This window comes from Callithrix jacchus, chromosome 12 (genome assembly GCF_049354715.1).
Source record: "Callithrix jacchus isolate 240 chromosome 12, calJac240_pri, whole genome shotgun sequence".
In the NCBI taxonomy this organism is placed as follows: domain Eukaryota; kingdom Metazoa; phylum Chordata; class Mammalia; order Primates; family Cebidae; genus Callithrix; species Callithrix jacchus.
In genome coordinates, this window is record NC_133513.1 from 107809324 (window position 1) to 107831386 (window position 22063).

Sequence of the window (22063 nt, forward strand, 5' to 3'; positions counted from 1 at the left end):
AGGAAGATGGTGGATTCACCTTTCTTTTTTTCTTTTCTTTCTTTTTTTTTTTTTTTGAGAAGGAGTTTCGCTCTTGTTGCCCAGGCTGGAGCACAATGGCACGATCTCAACTCATCACAACCTCCATCTCCCAGGTTCAAGCGATTCTCCTGCCTCAGCCTCCCGAGTAGCTGGGATTATAGGCATGTGCCACCGTACCCAGCTAATTTTGTATTTTTAGTAGAGATGGGGTTTTTCCTTGTTGGTCAGGCTGGTCTTGAACTCAGGACCTCAGGTGATCCACCCACCTTAGCTTCCCAAAGTGCTGGGATTACAGGTGTGAGCCACCGCACCTGGCCAGATTCTCCTTTCTTAAAAAGATAAATTGAAGTAGTAAATTAAGTGCACAGGTACACATTATGGTTAAATGTCTTTCTGTTTTCACTTCTCCGTAGCCATATGATGTAAACTTACAAGTGACCTCGGTGTTATCTAGACTTTCTCTCTTCCCTCATCCACACATCCACGAGTACCTTTTGGATCCTTACGTGAACCTCGCCTCTGGCTGTAGATCTCTCTTCTCTGTAATTGTCAGGGTGAGTTACTAGTTCTCTATTTCCTAGGATTGATAAATCTGTTCAATTAATGTTTATATCATTGTATGCAGTTAGTGTCACATAATGAAAAATATATCTACTGCTTAAAAGCAATTATACATTCTGAACTTTTAAAAATTATTTGAAATCATATATGTATAACTTTTATTTTAAAGAATTAGATATGAGTCCTTGGTTAAAAATGATTATATGAGTAGTGGAAGTTTACGTTCTTTATTAAATAGCAGGGAATGAAGTTTTTTTTATTTTTTAAATCCTGAGATTGTCTATGTAGTTGATTTCAGGAACTGAAGTGCCTTACCTCTGTGATACAGGTTGTTGGAGACCTTATGCTTCGAATCCAGCGTATTCAAGACTTTACTCCCAAGCTTCTGTTAGTCAGAAAGCGATTACTTGGTTTGGAACCTGAGGGCCCTATGTAAGTTAGTGTTTTACATTTTTTTAATCCAAAAATTTCAGTGAACTTAATGATCTGCTGATATCTTGAACTGATTGATTGTCTGTTTTCCCCTTACCAGTATTGACCACATCACACTGCTAGAGGGTGTGATTGTGTTAGAAGAGTTCTGTAAGGAGCTGGCGGCAATTGCATTTGTGAAATACCATGCTTCCTCCACACCGTAAATAACGTCTTTCAAGTAACTAGGGGAACAGAACTACTGTGTACATGTCATCAAAAAAGACTCAGTTCCACCCAGCCACAAGAGGATAAAAAAGCCTTTCCTTTTTAAACATAGTATTGCTGTAAACTGGACAGAACCATTAAGAACCCATTGAGTGGACATTCTGGTAAAATGTTGTATAGTGTTGTTTTCATTGGCTTTATCGTAATGGTTCTATAATATAAAATTGCACATTGTTGAATCCAGGATACAATCAAAGGAACTTCAGGAAATAAGCGTTTCTAATGACTGTTTGAAAAGCTGCAATATTTCTGATGTCATGACTTTGATGATATTTCTGTTATTTTAATATCCTTTTAGGTAGCAAGGCATTTTGACATTCTCTGGGACTCAATTGCATATATTCTTTTGGATTAATAAGTAGCAAAAAAATCACTAATTTTATAACTTTTTAAGGTCAGAATTCTTATCAAACAAAATATGAAAAAAACTGTACATGAGGAAAAAATACAATTCAGAAACCATTGAATTAATTGATTATAGGATATAAAAACATGTAGAGCACCATTAACTTTCTTCAGCTTTTTTAAGAATAACAATTTAATATGATAAAGAAATTCTTGATTAATATATATATTTTTAAAGAAATGTTCTTTTACTCTTTTGTGCACATAGCCATGTTAGTGATTATTTTTTTCATGTATGGGTCCCAGTTTATTTCAACTGTGTCATTTTCACAACAATGTTGAATTTATGCTCACCATTGGTAGTGTTTGCTAAAATTGTATTTTTTTAAGCTAAGTAACGTGTACTGGGTCACAAACCTTTCTCCCCCCTCTCCCTCTCAGAAAATTGCTTTATAAAATTGCTTTATAATTTGATTTTCTTATCGAAACGCATGGTGGTGTTTAGGTGGGGAGCTGACTGATAATCTGTAAGCAGCAATCAAAATGCCATTGGCTCCTTGATGTTTACATTTTTTTCTATTTTGTCCAGTCTTTTGTTTTAAGTGATTCTAAAGAGATTAAAGAAAACAGACTTTTAAATGTCCTGTTTACATGTTAAAGGATTTGAGGAAATTGGGCATGTATGTGAATGGGTATACATGTAGGAACCTGTAGTTGAGCAAAGCTGCGCTGGGCACAGCATGCTTCTACTTGATTGACAAAATCGTGTTTGCTAGTCCACTTCCTATTTTTCCTTTAAGTGATGCTGATCACTCAAATACTGCTTTTAAGCTATTGTTTGTTTTTATTTGAAATGTTAAGCAGCAGCACTTTCCTCTTGATCTTTCCATTAACTGATATTTGTGGGGAAAGGCTATCAAAGGTTCCAGCTTGTAGGGAACTGTCACTACCCCCTTTAGGAAGTGATTTCATGTAGCATGTTTGCATATATACATTGTGTGGCGTGTGCATAAAGGCTTGTCTTACACCTGTCTGCTCATTTTGTTGTATTAGCTTTTCTGGTTTATTTTATAGTTTGTTTTTGCTATTTATTAAGAACAGAATATCAAAAGATTATGAATCGCTTCAGCTCTAGAATACTTACCACTATTAAAACAGCAAAAAAGATTACACTTCTAATTTCATGCAAATCTTTGTTAGCTTATTCTAAGATAATCATTAAGCAAAACAAAGAAAAAACAAAAGTGGGAGATAGTTATTTTGTGCATGATTTTCTTTAAGTCATTTTGAATGCTGTGAAGGCATTATTCAGTTTGCTGTATTTTTTAAATCACTTTGTACAAGGAACACTTCAACATTTCCATTTCTAGATGTAGTGACAGTCTACTTTGATGTACGCGTATTTAAACTAAGGCATTAAGAGATACTAGGATTTCTTAATGTTTCACTAGTGCTCAATAGGTGTAGTAGCAATGATATTACCTCTGAAACCAAATACTCTTTTATCCTTGATTTCACTATGGGACCTTATAACTAATCCATGAAACCAAGCTCAGAAAAGCTTTAACTCATATATTTGTGTATGTGTATGCTGCTTCTGAAAATATAATTTTCCTAAGTTATTGTAATGACTTTAATTTGTAATCAGCTAAGGCTTAATATTTCATTTCTTTTTCTTTTCTTCTTTTTTCTTTTATATGTAGTTCAGACCTAGAGCCAGTACAAGCTCTCACAGTGAGTTCATTTGTTAGTGAAACACTGTACTGCATCACTAGTCTTTCTTACTGTCTGCTGACAGCTGACTGTTTGTTACTCAGTACTTGCAAAAACAATGACTAAGATGCCCTGTGTTGAGTGGAAAGCACCATCATAACAATTGATTGCCATAGGAAGTTCCAAAGCGAGTTTCAGCCTTGCTTCACATTGGTATCAATATGCACATTTTAAAAAACTTTCTCACAATATAGTCTCTGGGTCTGTTTTTAGTTATGAGCCACATTCTTTACTGGATTGAACTCAGATTTGTCTTAGCCTATTGTCATATAGTACTCACCTTCTTACTATGTAACATTCTCATAATGTATCTGTTTGTGCAATATGGAAGCTGTGATTGGATTCATAGCTTTTTGGTTTAATTGTACATTATTGGGTATGTACATATGTATATATGTATATATATGAACCAAAATTCTTAGCTCGCTTACACTGTTGCTAGTGTAAAGATTGTTACACTTAATTTTACAGGGCACGAATTATGGAATTACTTCATAAATTCATGGTAATGTTAACATAAATTATTGCATTAGTGTACAATTACCATTTAATTATGAAGTCCATCAGTATTGACAGAAGAAGTTACAATGAAATGCTAAAACCACAAATTCTATTTTGGGTTGTATAGTAAATCAAATGTGCATGTCATAGTGACACTTGATGTGTTAAAACATGGTAGATGATCACATTTCTGGGCCCTGTAAAATAGTGTTACTGTAATACTCTGTTTTGCCTCCTGCCTTGTTTACATTAAACAGGATATTTGGTAAATTTTTTGTATTGAGCGTTGTGTAGGTTACTGACAGTGTTACCAGAGTCTGAAATTCTTGGTCCATCCGTGGAGAGACTCTTCAGATGGTCATTGTGTACCTACTCTCTCTTCAAAGGAAGTTGTGATCAAGTTCAACTTTTTGTGCTAACAATGCATGCAGGACTAAGAGGGATGATCTTAAAAATAAATAACATAACTTAAACAAAACGTCTTATGATTTTGTAAAATTCTAATTGGGAACATTTTATCCAGTGATAAATCTCAAACAACAACTCTTAACTTTTTGCACCCCTGACACACAAAGGAATATGGCATACTACATACAGTCGGTGTGGGTCACTATAGTACTCTAGGGAGAGGATAAAAAGCAATGTGTCTATTTGTGGAGGAGAGATGTGTAGCTTGAAAAATTCCCCCAGGTAAACCTCACATGTATTCTCCACTTTCCTTCTTAATAATCATTGCCCAAAAGGAAGGAATGTTTGTGCATGTCTCAGAGAAACCATTTATTCTAAGCATTATTTCCTTTTTTTCGAGACAGAGTCTCCTTCTGTCGCCAGGCACCAGACTGGAGTGCAGTGGCATGATCTCGGCTCACTGCAACCTCCACCTTCCGGGTTCAAGCAATTCTGCCTTAACCTCCCAGGTAGCTGGGACTATATGCACATGCCACCACGCCCAGCTAATTTTTTTGTATTTTTCGTAGAGACAGGGTTTCACCATATTGACCAGAATGGTCTTGATCTCTTGACCTCATGATCCATCTGCCTCGGCCTCCCAAAGTGCTAGGATTACAGGCTTGAGCCACTACGCCAAGCCTTCTAAGCATTATTTCTTAATATTTCTCTAACACATATAAAAATGTTTCTCTTTAGCTGACATTTAAAATAATTAGACTCTAGACTTATTCTACTCGAGTATTTGCCAGTTTCTGAATTGGAAACAAAGACACATGAAATACACAACACAACCAGAAAGAGAAAAAGCCAGTGATTAATTCCAACTACCCTAAGATTCTTTTCAAAATTGCTTTAGATGGAAATAAAGATGATAGGTTGAAAGGATGGAAGAGGCAAGGTTTAGACATTGAAGAATTGAAATCATCCTCCTTGCCCTGAGCTACTTCAAACAAAAGCTGTTTGGGGAATGCATAATTGGATCCCCAGTTCAAAACCTGCTTCAAACTTAAGAATGTAGCAGTGTTTCAGCTGGAAAACTAGTAATCCCAAGGGAATTAAAAGAATTTAACATAAAACTGTAAAAGTTGAAGTTTTGCTGGAGTAACTCAAGTAAAAGCTATGTTTTCCAAAAAAAAAAAGATAAGCAGAAACATTGCATGTGAGTTTCTTGAACGCTGAATGACAGAAGAAATGGAGTATATTTTAGTTGGTCTTACGGCAATAAAGAAAGTTGTTGCCTATGGACTACCTAGCAGAAGATCAGTTTTTTTTTTTTTAATTTAAAGTTTCAGGGTACATGTGCAGGATGTGCAGGTTTGTTACATAGGTAAACGTGTGCCATGTTTGTTTGCTGCACCCATCAACCCATTACCCAGGTATTAAGCCCCACGTGCATTAGCTATTTTTCCGGATGCTTTCCCTCCCTCACCCCGCACCACCCGTCCACCCCGCACAGGCCCCAATGTGTGTGGTTCCCCTCCCTATATCCATATGCTGTCATTGTTAAGGTCCCACTTATATAAGTGAGAGTATGCAGTGTTTGGTTTTCTGTTCCTTTGTTAGTTTGCTGAGGATAATGGCTTCCAGCTCTATCCATGTCCCTGCAAAGGACATGATCTTGTTCCTTTTTATGGTTGTATCATATTCCATGGTGTATATATGCCACTTTTTCTTTAACCAGTCTATCATTGATGGGCATTTGGGCTGATTCCAGAAAATCAGTTTTTAACTTTATTTGGTAATATACCCCACTACCTGCCTCAGGGAAATTCATCTAAGCCTGTTTCATTCACACTCACTAGTCATTGATTTGACTATTGTGGGCATTAGAAATTTCTCTGTTATTTCATTTCTAAAAATGTATCGGAAGTCGGACATCCAAAAACCAAACAATAATTTCGTTTATTTAACACATATTTCTCGAGAATTTTCTATGAACCAGGTATTAAGGTGCTAGGCAAACAAAAAAATGATTTCAGCCCTAAAGAAGTCACAGTCTTGGTGTGGTGTTTACAAAAATCAGTTACAGTGCACACTAGTGAACACTGTTAGAGAAACAAGACCCAAGCGGTGTGAGCACCAGGGAAAGGAAGGAAGGTGGCAAATCGTCTAAACAGGAAAATCTGACACTCAAGCTGTGCATGAATTTTCTTACTTTTAAGTATATTATATATGCATTGTTCTTACTCTTGGGTTATAGTCTTACTTTTGAGAAATGCCAGATATTCTCAGAATAACCACAACAGACACCGGGCACAGTAGCTCACACCTTTAATCCTAGCACTTTGGGAACCTGAGGTGGATGGATTACTTGAGGTCAGGAGTTCGAAACCAGTCTGGCCAACATGGTGAAACCCCGTCTCTATGAAAACTACAAAAATTAGCCAGGCATGGTGGTGCATGTCTGTAATCCCAGCTGCTCAGGAGGCTGAGGCAGGAAAATTGTTTGCACCCGGGAGGCCCAGGTTGCAGTGAGCAGAGATTGCACCACTGCACTCCAGCCTGGGCAACAGAGACTCCATCTCAAAAAAAAAAAGTTATAATCACAACAGAGTCAACCTGGCAAGAAATGGAAATTTCCGCATTCTATTGTATTTGCCATGCTTAACTGTTGCCTTTCAGTTCATTCTGATGTTGGTATAAAGCACTAGCCCAAAGAATAGTGCTTCGGGCCCATATTTTCTCAGTTGATGTATAGTAATTCGCTTGTGATTTGTGATCTCTCTCTAGAATTCTCATATAGCGAGAAGGCACATAGTCAACTGAAATACTAAAACCAAAAGATTAAATTGGACTTTTAAAATGACCCAAAGATTAGGGATAAGATCTGGTTCCGCTGAAGTATTTGTAGAACTAAGCCTTTCTTCTTACTTTTAACTCCGTGCTCTTTTGATAGCATTCTTTATTCTCGCCTGGTTTGGGGCACAAAGCGGCTGCATATCCAGTTAAGAGAGAACCAACCTAGGCTGATGGAGACAGTGGAGATAAACTCAGAAGCCACGTGCCAGATATGCATGGAGAGATGGGATGTGTAGACCTCCACTGGGCTGTCATCCCACAGCTCCCATTCATTCCTGAAATCTAAGCCTGGAGTCAGGCTAGAAGGCAGGTGGACAAGCCAGAGCTCACTCCCAGCAAGATCAAGAGACTTCTGCTTCCTTCATACTCAGTCTTCTTGAGGTAGCTTCAAGGAATTACCTGATTTCCCAAGTGTGAGTCTAAGGAATTAAAATACAGTGTGAGATATATATACACACACACACACACACACACACACACACACACACACACATATATATGGAGAGAGAGAGAGAGAGACAGCTAGAGTGCAGTGGCACAATCAGCTCACTGCAGCCTCAATTCAAGCAATCCTGCCTCAGCCTTCTGCGTAGCTGGGACTATAGGCATGTGCCAACATGGACAGCTATTTTTATTTTTGCAGAGATAGGGTCTCACTATATTTCCCAGGCTTATGATTTTATATTATGATCTTCCTCTTCCTCTTCCTCTTCCCTCTATTTCAGGGGTCTCCAACCCCTAGACCACAGGCCAACACCAGTCCATGGCCTGTTGGCAACTGGGCCCTACAGCAAGAGGTGAGTGTCAGGTGAGCGAGCATTTCCACCTGAGCTCCACCTACCGTCAGCTCAGCAGCACTGGATTCTCATACAAGTGCTAACCCTATTGTGAACTTGCATACGAGGGATCTAGGTTGTGAGTTCCTTATGAGACTCTAATTAATGCCTGATGGATCTCAGGTGGAACAGTTTCATCTCGACATCATCCCCAAGTCCCTGCAAAAATTCTTTTTCATGAAACCAGTCCCTGGTGCCAAAAAGGTTGGGGACCACTGCTCCAGTTGGACTTAGTATATTGAGGAACTGACAGGGAGTCAAAGTTGGGGGGCCAGGCATGGTAGTGGCTCATACCTGTAATCTCAGCACTTAGGGAGGCCAACACGGTCGAATCACCTGAGGTCAGGAGTTTGAGACCAGCCTGGCCAACATGGTGAAACTCTGTCTCTACTAAAAATATGAAAAAATTAGCCAGACATGGAGCTGCGTGCCTGTAATCCCAGCTATTTGGGAGGCTGAGGCTGGAGAATTTCCTGAACCCGAGAGGCAGAGGTTGCAGTGAGCCGAGAATGCACCATTGCACTCCAGGCTGGGCAGCTGAGCAAGACTTAATCTCAAAGAAAAAAAAAAAGTGAGGAAAGTATATATTTTTTAAACCATTAGGTAATACCTAGTAAGTCTCTTGATTGAATAACCACATCTTTACATGAAGGTAAAACCCCTAGCAGACTGTCAGAAATCTAATTTACCACCATGGGTCACTTTGCTCTTATATCAGAAAGGGAGAGTGAGGGGAAAGGGAAGATATCCTTTGATTTTTGTAGCTGTAAGTTCATAATGGTACCCATGTTGTGATGTGCATTCATTTGCATGGTGATCACACTATGAATTTCTTCCAATGATGTGCTAAAGGTGTCAGGGACGGTATTCAGTTTAGGGAATCCAAACAAGCCAGGGACATGACCTGGGTCTGACAGCCACTCTTTTTCAAGGCTGAGAACTATAATCACAACTGAAAGCTGAAGAGCTAGACATGGTTCAGAAAAAAGAACAAGAGACACACCCAGCCTGTGAGATTAGGCAAGACAAGCAAAAGCATCTCCAAGGCTGTTATTGCCTCAGGCCTGTGATTTATGAGTAAGAAATCATAAAATCAATTTTACTATAATGCAGAAAGATGAGATGACACACAAATTCACTATACTCTGGATAAAGCTATATTTCAAATCCCTGAAGCTGAGATGTATTTATATAATAACACGAGAAATGTATTCCTTATTCCACTCACAAGTAGAATAGCATGTAGGGTTTTAATTGATTAGATTTCTCAAGAGAGCCATGTACTGAAAATTTCAAGAGGAAAAACAAATTAGCTGTTCCTTAAACATTATTCTTCCATGTTTAAAATATGCTCTTCTACTTCAGTCTCTTTATCCTGTTGCTCTTATCAGCCACATAGCAGGTCACAGAGCATTTACAGTTCTGTATTCTTTGCGGGCTGCCTCAGTTCTGTCTTATGATCTTTATTTCCATTTTGTTTTAGAAATAATTAGAAAATAGACCATTGTTTTCTTAAGCTGCACTGGTGTTAGAAATGGAAATTGAGAAGAAAACATCTACTTTTAAAATAAAATATTAGAAATGTACCTTGGACTCCTTGACAACAAACAGGTTCCATTTTATAAAGACTTAACATTTTCCATAAAATAATCCAATGTCATGCAGCTTCAAGTGAGCCTTTCCCTGCAAATACTGTTGGCAAGGGTACATGTGACTCATTGGAATTTGGGTTCAAAACCACATCCTAAAAATAACAAAAGCTATAAATGCAAACGTGCATAGCAATTTCTGGGTGTTTTTCTTTGGAATTTGACATTGAAATAAAAATAATTTTGCACAGTTCTTAATGGTTGGAGTCTTTTCATGCATAGCATATAATATGATTTATATTCATTGAGCTGAGTATTTCAAAGAAATTACTCAGAAATTGCTGATATACATCTTGCGAAATAGTGTTGCTCATTATCATTTTTACTTCAATGGAAAGGAAAAGACTAGGGAAGTGTAATTAATTTGATGTAGATAATTCTGGGCCGAGCATTTTAATATCAACGCCATTTTAAGGTCGTTATTAAAATTTCTTTGTCCTCATTGTACAGCTTGCCATTGCTACATTCTGAGAAGGCCATTGTGTTTCGGCCCTTCCTCCAGTGATCTGTGTAATCAATCATTTAACTAATACCATTAACTTCTCCTAACAGAGATACTGACTGTCAACCTTATTAGGTTAAGAAAGATGTTGAATAGGTGCAAATGCTGAATTTTTCTACTGATTCCTGTGTTATTTTTAAAGACCCTGAAAGTGGGCTGGGTGCAGTAGCTCATGCCTATAATCCCAGCACTTTGGGAGGCTGAGGTGGGTGGATCACAAGGTCAAGAGATCGAGACTAACCTCGTCAACGTGGTGAAACCCCGTCTCTACTAAAAAAAAATACAAAAATTAGCTGGGCATTGTGGCACGTGCCTGTAGTCCCAGCTACTCGGGAGGCTGAGGCAGGAGAATTGCTTGAACCCAGGAGGCGGAGGTTGTGGTGAGCCGAGATCGCGCCATTGCACTCCAGCCTGGGTGACAAGAGCGAAACTCCGTCTCAAAAAAATAAATAAATAAAAATTTAAAAAGACCTTGAAAGTTTCTCAGACCCTCCATTATATCGTTTATCTGTGAACTCTTTAGAAATCCTCACATCACCATGGAAGCTGACCCCTGCCTCTTAAAAATGATTTTAAATAATATATATATATATATTATTTTTTTTTTTTTTTTTTTTACAGGAGCAGTTGAGCTGCCCCAGTACCTCTATTCATCAGACCACTGACACTAAGAGGCTACTCCACTTACACAAAGGCAAGCTCTACTCTCCTGATAGGTCTTTCCTAAATGATCCTGCTTGGAGGGGAAAAAACTTTCCAGCGAGACACATAAAACACTATGAGTGAGTGTTGGTTTCATAAATGCTGAGGTCTGAGGTCCAAAATGTATTGTATTATTGCAAGGCTACAGCAACATCATCCGTGATGTTCAGCAGATATTCACTAAATGTTGTAGGGCTCTGATGAGGAGGGGGGTTTCAATGAAGTCCCTGTCTAGGGAAGGTTTGCTTTTTAAAGTACAAGGGATAAGGCAAGTTCAGTGGGGATTACTACGCGATTGTCCTTCTGTTCCAAATCCACTCCTGTATGTACCGCTTTGTACTGCTCAGCTAAAATGCTTCAAACTAGATTTCTCCTTTCCTAACTGGCTTTCTATGACATTTTGTTAATAATAGGCTCCAGAGAAGGAGACGGGGAGGAAGAAGGAACTTTCTTTCTTTGAGGTGATTGTTCCTATTTGTATCACCTCAGCAAGGGATCCACAGCAGTTGATTTTAGTCTCCACATATATATATATATATATATATATATATATATATACACACACATACATATACATATTTATTTTTATTTGTAGATACAAATATGTGTGTGTGTGTTCTTTTTTTTTTTTTTAAGACAGAGTCTTTCTCTGTTGCCAGGCGCCATGCTGGAGTGCAGTGGTGCGATCTCGACTCACTGCAACTTCCGCCTCCCAGGTTCAAGCAATTCTCCTGCCTCAGCCTCCCAAGTAGCTGGGACTACAGGCATGTGCCACCATGCCCAGCTAATTTTTGTATTTTTTAGTAGAGAAGGGGTTTCACCATGTTGGCCAGGATGGTCTCAATCTCCTGACCTTGTGATCCACCCTCCTCAGGGTCTCTCTCACTATGTTGCCCGGGCTGGAGTGCAGTGGTACCATCACAGCACACTGCAACCTTGAACTCCTGGGCTCAAGCAATCTTTCTGCCTCAGACTCTCCAGTAGCTGAGACTACAGGATTGTGCCACTGAACCTGGCTAGGCTCTGTATTCTTTAAACCCTCCTAGAACCAGCCTCCTCTGGTCTCAAAAGCAGAAACAGTAGTATGGCAGGCCCCCTCTAAGAGGCCAGAGCTCTATGTTTCTAGGGCCCTGGCCCTCAGCTTCTAGCTCTGCAACCCCATCCTCTTCCCTTTGTTCTCTCAGCCCCAGTAGTGGTAGCTGCCTCCTGGGTTATGATTTCTGGATGACCTCAGTGACTGACCCATTTTCCTCACTGAAATCTCTATTATATAATTGCTATTTTCCTGACTAGACCCATCTCAGTGGCAGCATCTTCCACTGTTAACCCCAATCTAGCAAGGGGATCCACCACAGAGCTTTCCATGGGGGCTGCTATTCCCCTCATTAATATATTTCTTAGTACCTCAGTGAAGAGATTGTCATCTGCGCCCCATCGGGAGATACGGTTGGGCATTCATGCCCTCATGTAAATTTACATTCTTGTCTCCCTAAATCTATGGATTGTTTTTTGAGATGGAGTTTCACTCTTGTCGCCCAGGCTAGAGTGCAATGGCGCCATCTTGGCTCACTGCAACCTCTGCTTCCCAGGTTCAGGCAATTCTTCTGCCTCAGCCTCCTGAGTAACTGGGATTACAGGCATGCACCACCATGCCTGGCTAATTTTGTATTTTTGGTAGAGACAGGGTTTCTCCATGTTGGTCAGGTTGGTCTTGAACTCTCAACCTCAGGTGACGCTCCCACCTTGGCCTCCCAAAGTGCTAGGATTACAGGAGTGAGCCACTGCGCCTGACCTACGGATTGTTTTTCTACATTACCCCAGGAAGTTCTGGCATCCCAGCTCACTGAATGGAGGACACCAGTAAGTATACATTTAATCAAATTAACTACGAAAATGTTAGAGCCACTTCCAGCTTGATGAGCTAACACAGTAAGTCCAGACTCTGATAAGTGTCCAAGTCCATATATTTGGCCTGATGTAACGTTATATTTTATCTTCCTTTGACACTTCTCACAATAATCCTCAGATTTCTGCCTAAATCAATTAGCAAGATGCTGTCATTCTTTTGGAATAGAAGCTTATTCTTCACTTTTTCCCCCTGGAACATGCTGAGATCTGACTCTAATTATAAATCTAAAACCCAAAAGCTTCTACTGTCAGAGCGGCCCTGGGTTCAAGATTTTCAGCTTCATTCACATCTACCCAGATGTGACCATTCAAAACCCCAGGGGCCCAATCACCCACTCAGTGCATTTTCTCATCAGAGTCAAGGCAAGTCTATGAGTTCAACTTACATTGCAATTTTGTGACCCACACAATTAAATTATGGTTATATTTTTGTATGAGATTGGCCTCGTGACTTAAAAAAAAACCATGATTTTAGGGCTGCCACAGAGCCTCTCAGTGCTCTGTTTTAGACTTGAGTTTAGAAGTTTAAACCGGAGCTAGTGATTTCCTTTCTGTAATCTCTCCAGTTGGAAGATGTCACCCCACTCCAGTGCTTTGTAGTCATAATTACTACTGCCATTAGGGTAATTAAGGGACAATGACAGTCATGCCTATTGTCCTTTTCATTTTCTGTGTGAAAAACTATATGGTCCCACAAGGCACTTGATTCCATAGACACTTCATCTCAATCAATCACTGGTGACAATTTAATCACTATGCCTCCACATGCAATGGAGTACTGGTACAGCATTTCCCATTGGATACAGCTCAGTCCAGCATTTAAAACCAAGCACATAATCAAATCAATCTCCAAATCCCCATCCCTGAGGGTCTGTTACCTGGTACCAAGCACTGTAACAGGCACAGTTTGAAAAACAGAAACCACACAAGGTATTCCAACAGAGGAAATTTATACAGGGAATTGGATGTTGGGGGCAGAATTAGCAAAGGAGGAACATTAGTATATTCCAGAGCTAAAAACAGCAGGAAGCAGCACCACCTCTAAAGCTGGAGGATTCAAAGGAAAGGCGTTGAGATTATCAGAAACCAGAAGGTTCAGGGGATAGGCCCTGCAGAGCTGGGGTTCAGAGCCCCAAGGAGTGGTTGCCGTTAGGCTTTCTGCAGTATCTGCCGCTGTTCTTAGTTTCCATATTTTTGTTGATTTTGGCAGTTGTGAGGAGTATTGGTTGGGTGTTTTGTAGGACACCCTCTATTGGAATTTGTCTGATGATTTCCTCATGATTAGACTGGGCTTATGGATTTTACAGAGAAAGAATACAGGGATAAACTGTGATCTTAGTCATAACTTATCAGGAGTACACACTGTCAGCATGAAGTTGGGCTTGCTCCCCTGGCTGAAATAGTATTTGTCAGATTTCTCCACCATAAAGTTATTCTTTCCCTTTCATTTCCATACTGTATTCTTTGGAAGCAATGTCATTGTACATAGCTCACACTTCAGAAGTGTGGAGTTAACACTATATTCTAGATGGTGGAGTATCTGCAAAAAACTGGAATTATTCTGCAAGGAAGATTTGCGTCCCCCACCCTTTATTTATCCAATCATTTATATCAGTACCAATTCATGGATATTTATGTTATACTTTGGGTTCTAATCTAATACTATTTCACTGGTTTTGTTGCTCAAATTGTTCCAGCTTTGGCCTTTGGGAACAGTTTCAGTTGGTTCCTGTGTCTCTTTAACATACTCCATCAATATACGGGTGTTTTGTTTGTTTGTTTTTGGTTTTGAGCATTTCCTTACGTTTGGAGATTACAAAATACTCCCAGCTCATATATTTCCTGCCTCAGTCCTAGGATCAGCCATTTCTCCAATATTCATTAGAGTCTTTTAAAAACCGAGTTATTTAGGAATATTCAGGAGGAAAAAAAAAAAACCTGAATTCTGCAGCACTGCATTGACTTGGCATGCTGCTGTGGGTCCAGATGGCCGAAGACAGGGTATTTGACTAGACACGTGGTGTCTATTTATAAAGCCTTTCAACCTAAGCACTTTGAAGACAGGGTAGAGGACATGGGTATGCTAACAGAACTATCCAGAATGAATGACAGAGGGCAAGAGCAGCCGAAATTGTTTGGAGACAAGAGTGTCTATGTTAGCAGAAGGGAAACTTTCATAGTCATCAATATCATACGCTTTAACACAGACACACAAAAGATTCCTACTTTAGACTTTTAACTTTTTTCCCAAAGGAATCATACCCTAATAAGTTAAAGAACTTATTCAAAATACAGCTATAAAAGGCCAGGCTCAGTGGCTCACACCTGTAATCCCAGCACTTTGGAAGGCCAAGGCAAACAGATCACCCGAGGTTGGGAGTTCGAGACCAACCTGACCAAAATGGAGAAACCCTGTCTCTACTAAAAATATAAAAAATTAGCCATGCATGGTGCGCGTGCCTGTAATCCCAGCTACTCAGGAGGCTGAGACAGGAGAATTGCTTGAACCTGGGAGGCAGAGGTTGCGGTGAGCCGAGATTGTGCCATTGCACTCCATTCTGGGCAACAAGAGTGAAACTCCATTTCAAAAAAAAAGAAAAATCCGGCTATACACCTGTGCCCCTAGCACACTAGGAATGATTACTTTTTATGCATTGTGTTATTAGCTAGTAATTAGCACAATTATATTGCATTATCTCTTTTGTGCTAAAAATATTAACTTGCTAATGATAAGCATTTACAAATGAACTATAATACTAACCTATTTTGGTTTCTTTCCTTTTCTTTTTTGAGATGGAGTTTTGCTCTTGTTGCCCAAGCTGGAATGCAGTGGTGCCATCTCAGCTCACTGCAACCTCCACCTCCCGGGTTCAAGTAATTCTCCTGCCTCAGTTTTCTGAGTAGCTGGGATTACAGGTGTCTACCAACAGGCCCGGCTAATTTTTTGTATTTTTAGTAAAAACGGTGTTTCACCATGTTAGCCAGGCTGGTCTCGAACTCTTGACCTCAGGTGATCCGCCCACCTTGGCCTCCCAAAGTGCCGGGATTACAGGCATGAGCCACCGCGCCCAGCTGGTATTTTTTCATTTTAAAATTACTGGGAGACTCAAAAACCAGAGGTGACCCAGGCCTCTTTAGGCCACAGAGGCCCCTGGATATAGATTTTTCCTTTCTTCTGACAAGCGGTTTGCTTAAATCTGTACAGATGAGAACACAATTATTGTAAAATAGGAAAACCCACGTTGGTTTTGTACATTCATGTTTACTCTGTAAAGGGCAGCGCTCGTGTATCTTCAGCTGTATCTTGAAAGCTTTCCCGTCTCAGAAGCTTGTTTGCATTAAACATGAGGCACCGCTAAGTGCTGTTGCCACCGGGGACTGCAGGCCAGGACGGGCTCAGTTCTGAGGGGAGGAAGGGTGCTGGCGGAGGCAGTGCTGGGCCGTGGGAGGACTGCTGTGGATTCTGACTGCAGACGGGTCTGATCTGGATGTTTTTCTTTACTTAAGCGATTGATCGTTTCTCCTTGCCATCCTGTGAGGAGTGAGGACATGCCTTGGATCTGTGAGAAAGGAGAAAACTCCTCCTCTAAGAAAGGGGAAGTGAAGAAATACGAAGCCAGGATGATAAGAAGAAACGAACATGAAAAGCTCTAGAAGGAAGAAAGGAGCCTGAGGAGGAAGCAGAGGAGACTCTGGGCCCCACCCTCCGACTCAGCAGCGCTTTGCCTTGGTGGCTCCCCTTGCCCCCTGCCTAGTGGCTGGTCCTGCCTCTTCTCCCCTCTCTACCTTCTCTTCCTTCCTACATTCCCACCTGACTCCAACCCTTTCCCCAGGGAGAACAGAAGGTCCCCAAGGAGCGCCGTGGGCCGGGGATGCAGGTCCACCTCATCTTTGGTCCTGCTCAGAGCTTTGGCACAGCCTCCTAATGCAGGATTTGGCTTGTTCCTGTGACAGTTCCCCCCACCGCCCGGAACCGGGTACTGCAGTCCAGGCTCCATCACTGCCCAGCTCTGGTACTTTAGGCACCTCACATGGCCTCCATTGGCCTCAGTTTCCTCATCTGTAAAATGGGGATGCCTCCAGCTCCAGAGGAACCTCACATCATCTCCCCGAGCCTTAGTTTCCTCATTTATAAAATGAGGATGGTACCTTCTACCGCAAAGCATGAGAAGCAATTATGCTTCTAATGAGAGCATAATACTGGTTCCACACCTGCTACCAGGTAGGTGCTGATGCATAACAGGCCTCGCCACTGATTCTCAGAACCCTCTCGGATTCCTAGGCATCTTGAATCAGAATTGATAGGAATGGGTCCTGCCAGGAGCTTTCTGGACAAACTTCCCAGGGGGCTCAGATGGACTATCAAGCTTTCTTTATAGAGATGAGTCTCTTCTCACCTGCCAGCTCCTGGGGCCAGGGCTTAGCATGGCCCCCTGGCCCTGTCCACCCTGGTGAACTTCTCTGCTGTCCCTCACCACAGTGCACCCCACTCCCCTCGGATTTTGGCCCCCCGCACAAGGGAAGGAAGGGGCTAAACTGAATGTTTCAAATGTTTTGCTACGTATTTACACTCTCCCTCCCTCCCATACCCTATAACTATTGACGTGCTTTTTGCTTTTTTCTGTTAAGTTACCAGAATAATTCTACTTTTGCTCAGCCTTCCCACTATTGATGAGCAATTCTGCAGCTTTTACCTGCATCTGTTACTCCTGACGGTTAAGAACGCGTCTGAAGCTTTGCTCCCGTTTATGCCTCCAAGCGTGTTGCCGACACATGCGCGCAAGGACAAACGTATAACCCGAACGCGAGGGAGCTTCCGAGGGCCGAAAACAGGTGTCAGAGCACCCCTGTTCCTAGAGGAACAACCAATGAGAAGCAAGAGGGGACCCAGGCCTCTCAACAGTTCCCTAGTGCTGTCACTGGAGGGCGATGTCTCCAAACAGTCTCTTTCCCCAACGGGAACCGTGCTGCCTGGGGCTAAGCAGGAGTTTCCAAATTCATTCAATTAGTAGTAGGGCAACTGGAGCCTATAACGCTCCTTCAGAAATCCCGCAAAATATGGATACATATTGAGCTGGAGACAACAAAATTACTCAATATAGAATTTTGCATTCAGTCAATTATACTGTCAGTATAATTATATAATTATGATTATACATAATTCCCAATCCTGGCTGAAGATTAGAATCACCCGAAAAGGTTTAAAAACCATAGCAGTGGGGGCCCCACAAAAGGCCAGTTAAATACGTCAGACTGGAAGACGGAGCGGGGGAATTTGTATATTTTTAAATCTCCCCGGTGATTCTAATGTTCATGCTACAAAATTCTAATTGTGACATTGGTGGCAGGCACCAAGGGAAAATTTATGGGAGAAAAACTTAATTTTAGGCAATTGTATCATGTTTTCTCCTGCAAGTTGGTAGAACTGCTTAGCCTAGTCCTAGAACGGATCAGTGGTTGAGAATTTCTGCATGAAGTCATCTTGCCTCTGGAAGCCCATTTTCAGATAATTACACCCTTAGAGAGCTAGCAAGTTGTTAACACCTGTGTGTGAATTATTTTATCCGCTATCAAGATAGCTAGGATTCTGAGGAAACTGAGACAAGAAGCAAAATTTGTTAGAGAGGAGAGAAGAAAATTTCCTCTGGCTCCTTCCCCCCACTCCCACCCCTACCCTCAATATATAGACTTCTCTTTACAAGTCAGAAAGTATTAAAAACGAAAAGAAAATCATCTACAATCCTTCTATTTCTAGTCACATTTTAATGTATTTCCTTTCCAGTATTTCATGCCTATATATTTTTAATCTGTGAGGTCTACATAATTTTGTCTTATCCCTTTTACCTTAACATTATAATATGACCGTTTTCTTAGTGCTTTGAAAAAATTTTAGAAGCATGATGAACGGCTGCCTGGAATCACATTTTGTGGATACACTGCAAGTCACAACTACAGTGGAACACAGAGGATCAGTTTGATGCCCACTGGCCAAGAACTCACTGAACTCCCTGGCCAAGCTTAAGTTGGGTGTCCTCACCTAGTCCAACCAACTGAGGCTGAGGATAAGAGGAGTGGGGGCAAAGTCACTCATAGAAGCTGCTGAGAGCCCAGTTTTTTATCTTTGTGGATGATGGTGGGAATCAGGATAGATAAGTCGAGAAAAGAGAAGCCTTGGCTGGTTGAGGTGGCTCAGACCTGTAATCCCAGCACTTTGGGAGGCTGAGACAGGCAAATCATCTGAGGTCAGGAGTTCAAGAGCAGCCTGGCCAACATGGTGAAACCCCATCTCTACTAAAAATAAAAAAAATTAGCCAGGTGTCATGGCAGGTGCCTGTAATCCCAGCTACTCAGGAGGCTGAGGCAGAGAGAATTGCTTGAACCTGGGAGGCAGAGGTTGCAGTGAGCTGAGATCGTGCTACTGTACTCCAGCCTAGGTAACAGAGCAAGACTCTGTCTCAAAACAACCAACGAAAAACAGAAGCCCTGGCAGGTGGCTCATAGGTGTCCCCTACAACCTGTTCTTTCCTAACTCTTTCTTGGCTTTTGCATAGGAAAAGCCAAGACACTATGTTCCTAACATAACACACTATGTTAGGAGCTCTGTGGGGCTCAGGGGCAACACTCAAAGCAGTTAAGAATCCAAATGAGGAAACATACACTAAATGAGAAGTTAAATAATAGTAACATTTGCTACATTTTTACAGAGCAGATATTATTATGTGCCAGGTTCTAATTATGTACATTTTCACAGAGCAGACATTATTATGTGCCAGGTTTATTATTTCATTTACTCTTCAGAATCATTCTATAAGCAAGCTACCAATATTCCAGATTTACAGATAAGAAAACTGAGGCTGAGAGAAATTAAGTCACAGTTGTAAAGGTAACCAGAATTTGAACTCAAGCAGTCAAAGCTCTCACTGTTTCTACAGTGCTGGGCAATCTCCCATGACTGCATCATGATCTGATATATTTTTTAAAATATATATATTTTATTGTGCTTTAGGTTCTGGGGTACATGTGCAGATCATGCAGGATTGTTGCATAGGTACATACATGGCAATGTGGTTTGCTGCCTCCATCCCCCCCTCAACTATATCTGGCATTTCTCTCCATGTTATCTCTCCCCAACCTCCCTACCACACCCCTGCTGTCCCTCCCCTGTTCCCGCCCCCTGCAACAGACCCCAGTGTGTGATGCTCCCCTCCCTGTGTCCATGTGTTCTCATTGTTCAACACCCACCTATGAGTGAGAACATGTGGTGCTTGATTTTCTGTTCTTATGTCAGTTTGCTGAGATCTTAATGGAGAAACAGACTCAGAATATTGGGCATCATGTTACAGTGTCTCAAAAAAAAAATCCAGCACATCCTTTAATCCCTATTTTACCTCCATCCCTTGGGACTTGGCTTAGGTAAGCCCCAAAATTAAATTAGAGAAGGAAACAGATCTCATCTACAAAATGCAATTATACCACGGCCAGATGAATAAATCCATATGAATACTGAAATACACACATGCCCTGAGCATTAATACTTTTCAAGAAAGATAATGATGCAGAGAAAAAAAAGTCTCTGAAATAGAGCATTCTGTAGGGGTTCCCAAATTCCTGCATGTTCAAGCTCTGGGAAGTGGCATTCCCCTTTCTTGCAATAACAGACGGTTGCTCCAATGCTTCGTAAGGAGCGGTGGGCATGGTCAGCTGCAGGGCTTTGGTTTTGCAGAGTGAAGGGTTTATTTTTGCTTGTTTTTTTTTTCTTATTTCAGACAGGATCTCACTCTGTCACCCAGGCTGGAGTGCAGTGGCACAATCTGGGCTCACTGCAACCTCCACCTCCCGGGGTACAAGTGATTGTCCTGCCTCAGCCACCAGCGTAGCTGGGATTATAGGTGTGCACCACCACACCTGGCTAATGTTTTTATCTTTAGTAGAGACAGGGTTTCACCATATTGGCCAGGCTGGTCTCCAACTCCTGGCCTCATGTGACCCCCCTGCCTTGACCTCCCGAAGTGCTAGATTACAGACGTGAGCCACTGCACCCAGCCTGAAGAGGTTTTAACAGTTTTATTAAGATGTAATTCACATAGTATATATAATTCACCCATTTAAAGTGTATGGTTCAATGGCTTTTAATATATTCACGGAACTGTGCTTTCATCTCTATAATTTTAGAACATTTTCATTAACCCCAAAAGAAGCCCTGCTTCCCTTAATCATCACTCCAATCCACCCACCCCTACCCCCAGCCTTAGGCAAACCCAAATTTACTTCCTGTCTCTATAGATTTGTCTGTTCCGGGCATTTCATATGAATGGAATCACGTACTATGTGATCGTATAGCGAAGTGTGCGTTTGGAGCAAGAGCTAATCGGTTACAGACATCAGAGGAAAGGCTGAGAGTACCACTGTCTTCCCCACTGAACGCCTGGTGTCATCCCTCTAAATAAGTGTTAAATACATATTTAAAGATACTAGCTTGTAGCTGGGCATGGTGGTGTGTACCTGTAGTCCCAGCTATTTGGGAGGCTGAAGTGGGAAAATCCTCTGAGCCCAGGAGCTCAAGTCCAGCCTGGCACACCGCAAGAGCCTCCTGTGTCTAAAAATAAACAAGAATATTGGCTTGAAGGAAGCTAAATGATCAGTCTTTTTGTAGGTCCAGACTTGGATTGTGCCAGGCAATCAGCAAAAGTCTTCAAGCCCTGACCCTCTAAGGATAAGGTCCCATCCAATTTTCTCTGTTTCTAGATGGGCAGTTGAGTTATTTGAGAGGCTTGTTAAAAACACAGATTCCTGGCTGGGCACGGTGGCTCAAGCCTGTAATCCCAGCACTCTGGGAGGCTGAGGTGGGCAGATCACCTGAGGTCAGGAGTTCCACACTAGCCTGGTCAACATGACAAAAGCCTGTCTCTACTAAAAATGCAAAAATTAGCTGGGCATGGTGGCAGGCACCTGTAATCCCAGTTACTCGGGACGCTGAGGCAGGAGAATCACTTGAATCTGGGAGGTGGAGGTTGCAGTGAGCTGAGATCGCGCCATTGCACTCCAGCCTGGGCAACAAAGTGAGACTCTGTCTCAAAAAAAATGCACAAATGGGACCCTTCCTATTAATTCAATATGTGTTGCATGGGAGACAGATATCCATATTTTAAGGAAGCACTCATAGTGATTCTGATGCTCTAGAGCACGAGACAGGCATTTGGAAACTACCACACACGGATCCACTTCAGAGATAAGACAAAGGCTTCCTTGGTTTCCATATTTCCCTATCAGTCCAACTTCCCTGTAGAAGCAGCAATAGGGACCTTCCCTCTTTACAA

The 22063-nt window shown here is 41.4% G+C and overlaps 1 protein-coding gene and 1 long non-coding RNA gene across 3 annotated transcripts in view; both read left to right on the forward strand.

Moving 5' to 3' along the window:
• The window catches only part of FHIP2A (FHF complex subunit HOOK interacting protein 2A), a 47355-nt gene extending 42977 nt beyond the window's left edge, over nucleotides 1-4378 (forward strand). For both annotated transcript variants that reach the window (XM_035269189.3, XM_035269191.3), the window contains 3 exons: nucleotides 435-575; nucleotides 911-1014; nucleotides 1115-4378. In XM_035269189.3, coding sequence (XP_035125080.2) covers nucleotides 435-575; nucleotides 911-1014; nucleotides 1115-1220 — 351 coding nt within the window. In that variant the 3' untranslated portion in view covers nucleotides 1221-4378. The remainder of the gene's footprint in view (nucleotides 1-434; nucleotides 576-910; nucleotides 1015-1114) is intronic.
• Nucleotides 4379-11725: 7347 nt separating this feature from the next.
• Nucleotides 11726-18483, forward strand: LOC144578754 (uncharacterized). Its single transcript, XR_013525125.1, has 2 exons — nucleotides 11726-12698; nucleotides 16254-18483. It is a non-coding gene; the product is annotated as an uncharacterized LOC144578754 (long non-coding RNA).
• Nucleotides 18484-22063: the final 3580 nt, after the last annotated feature.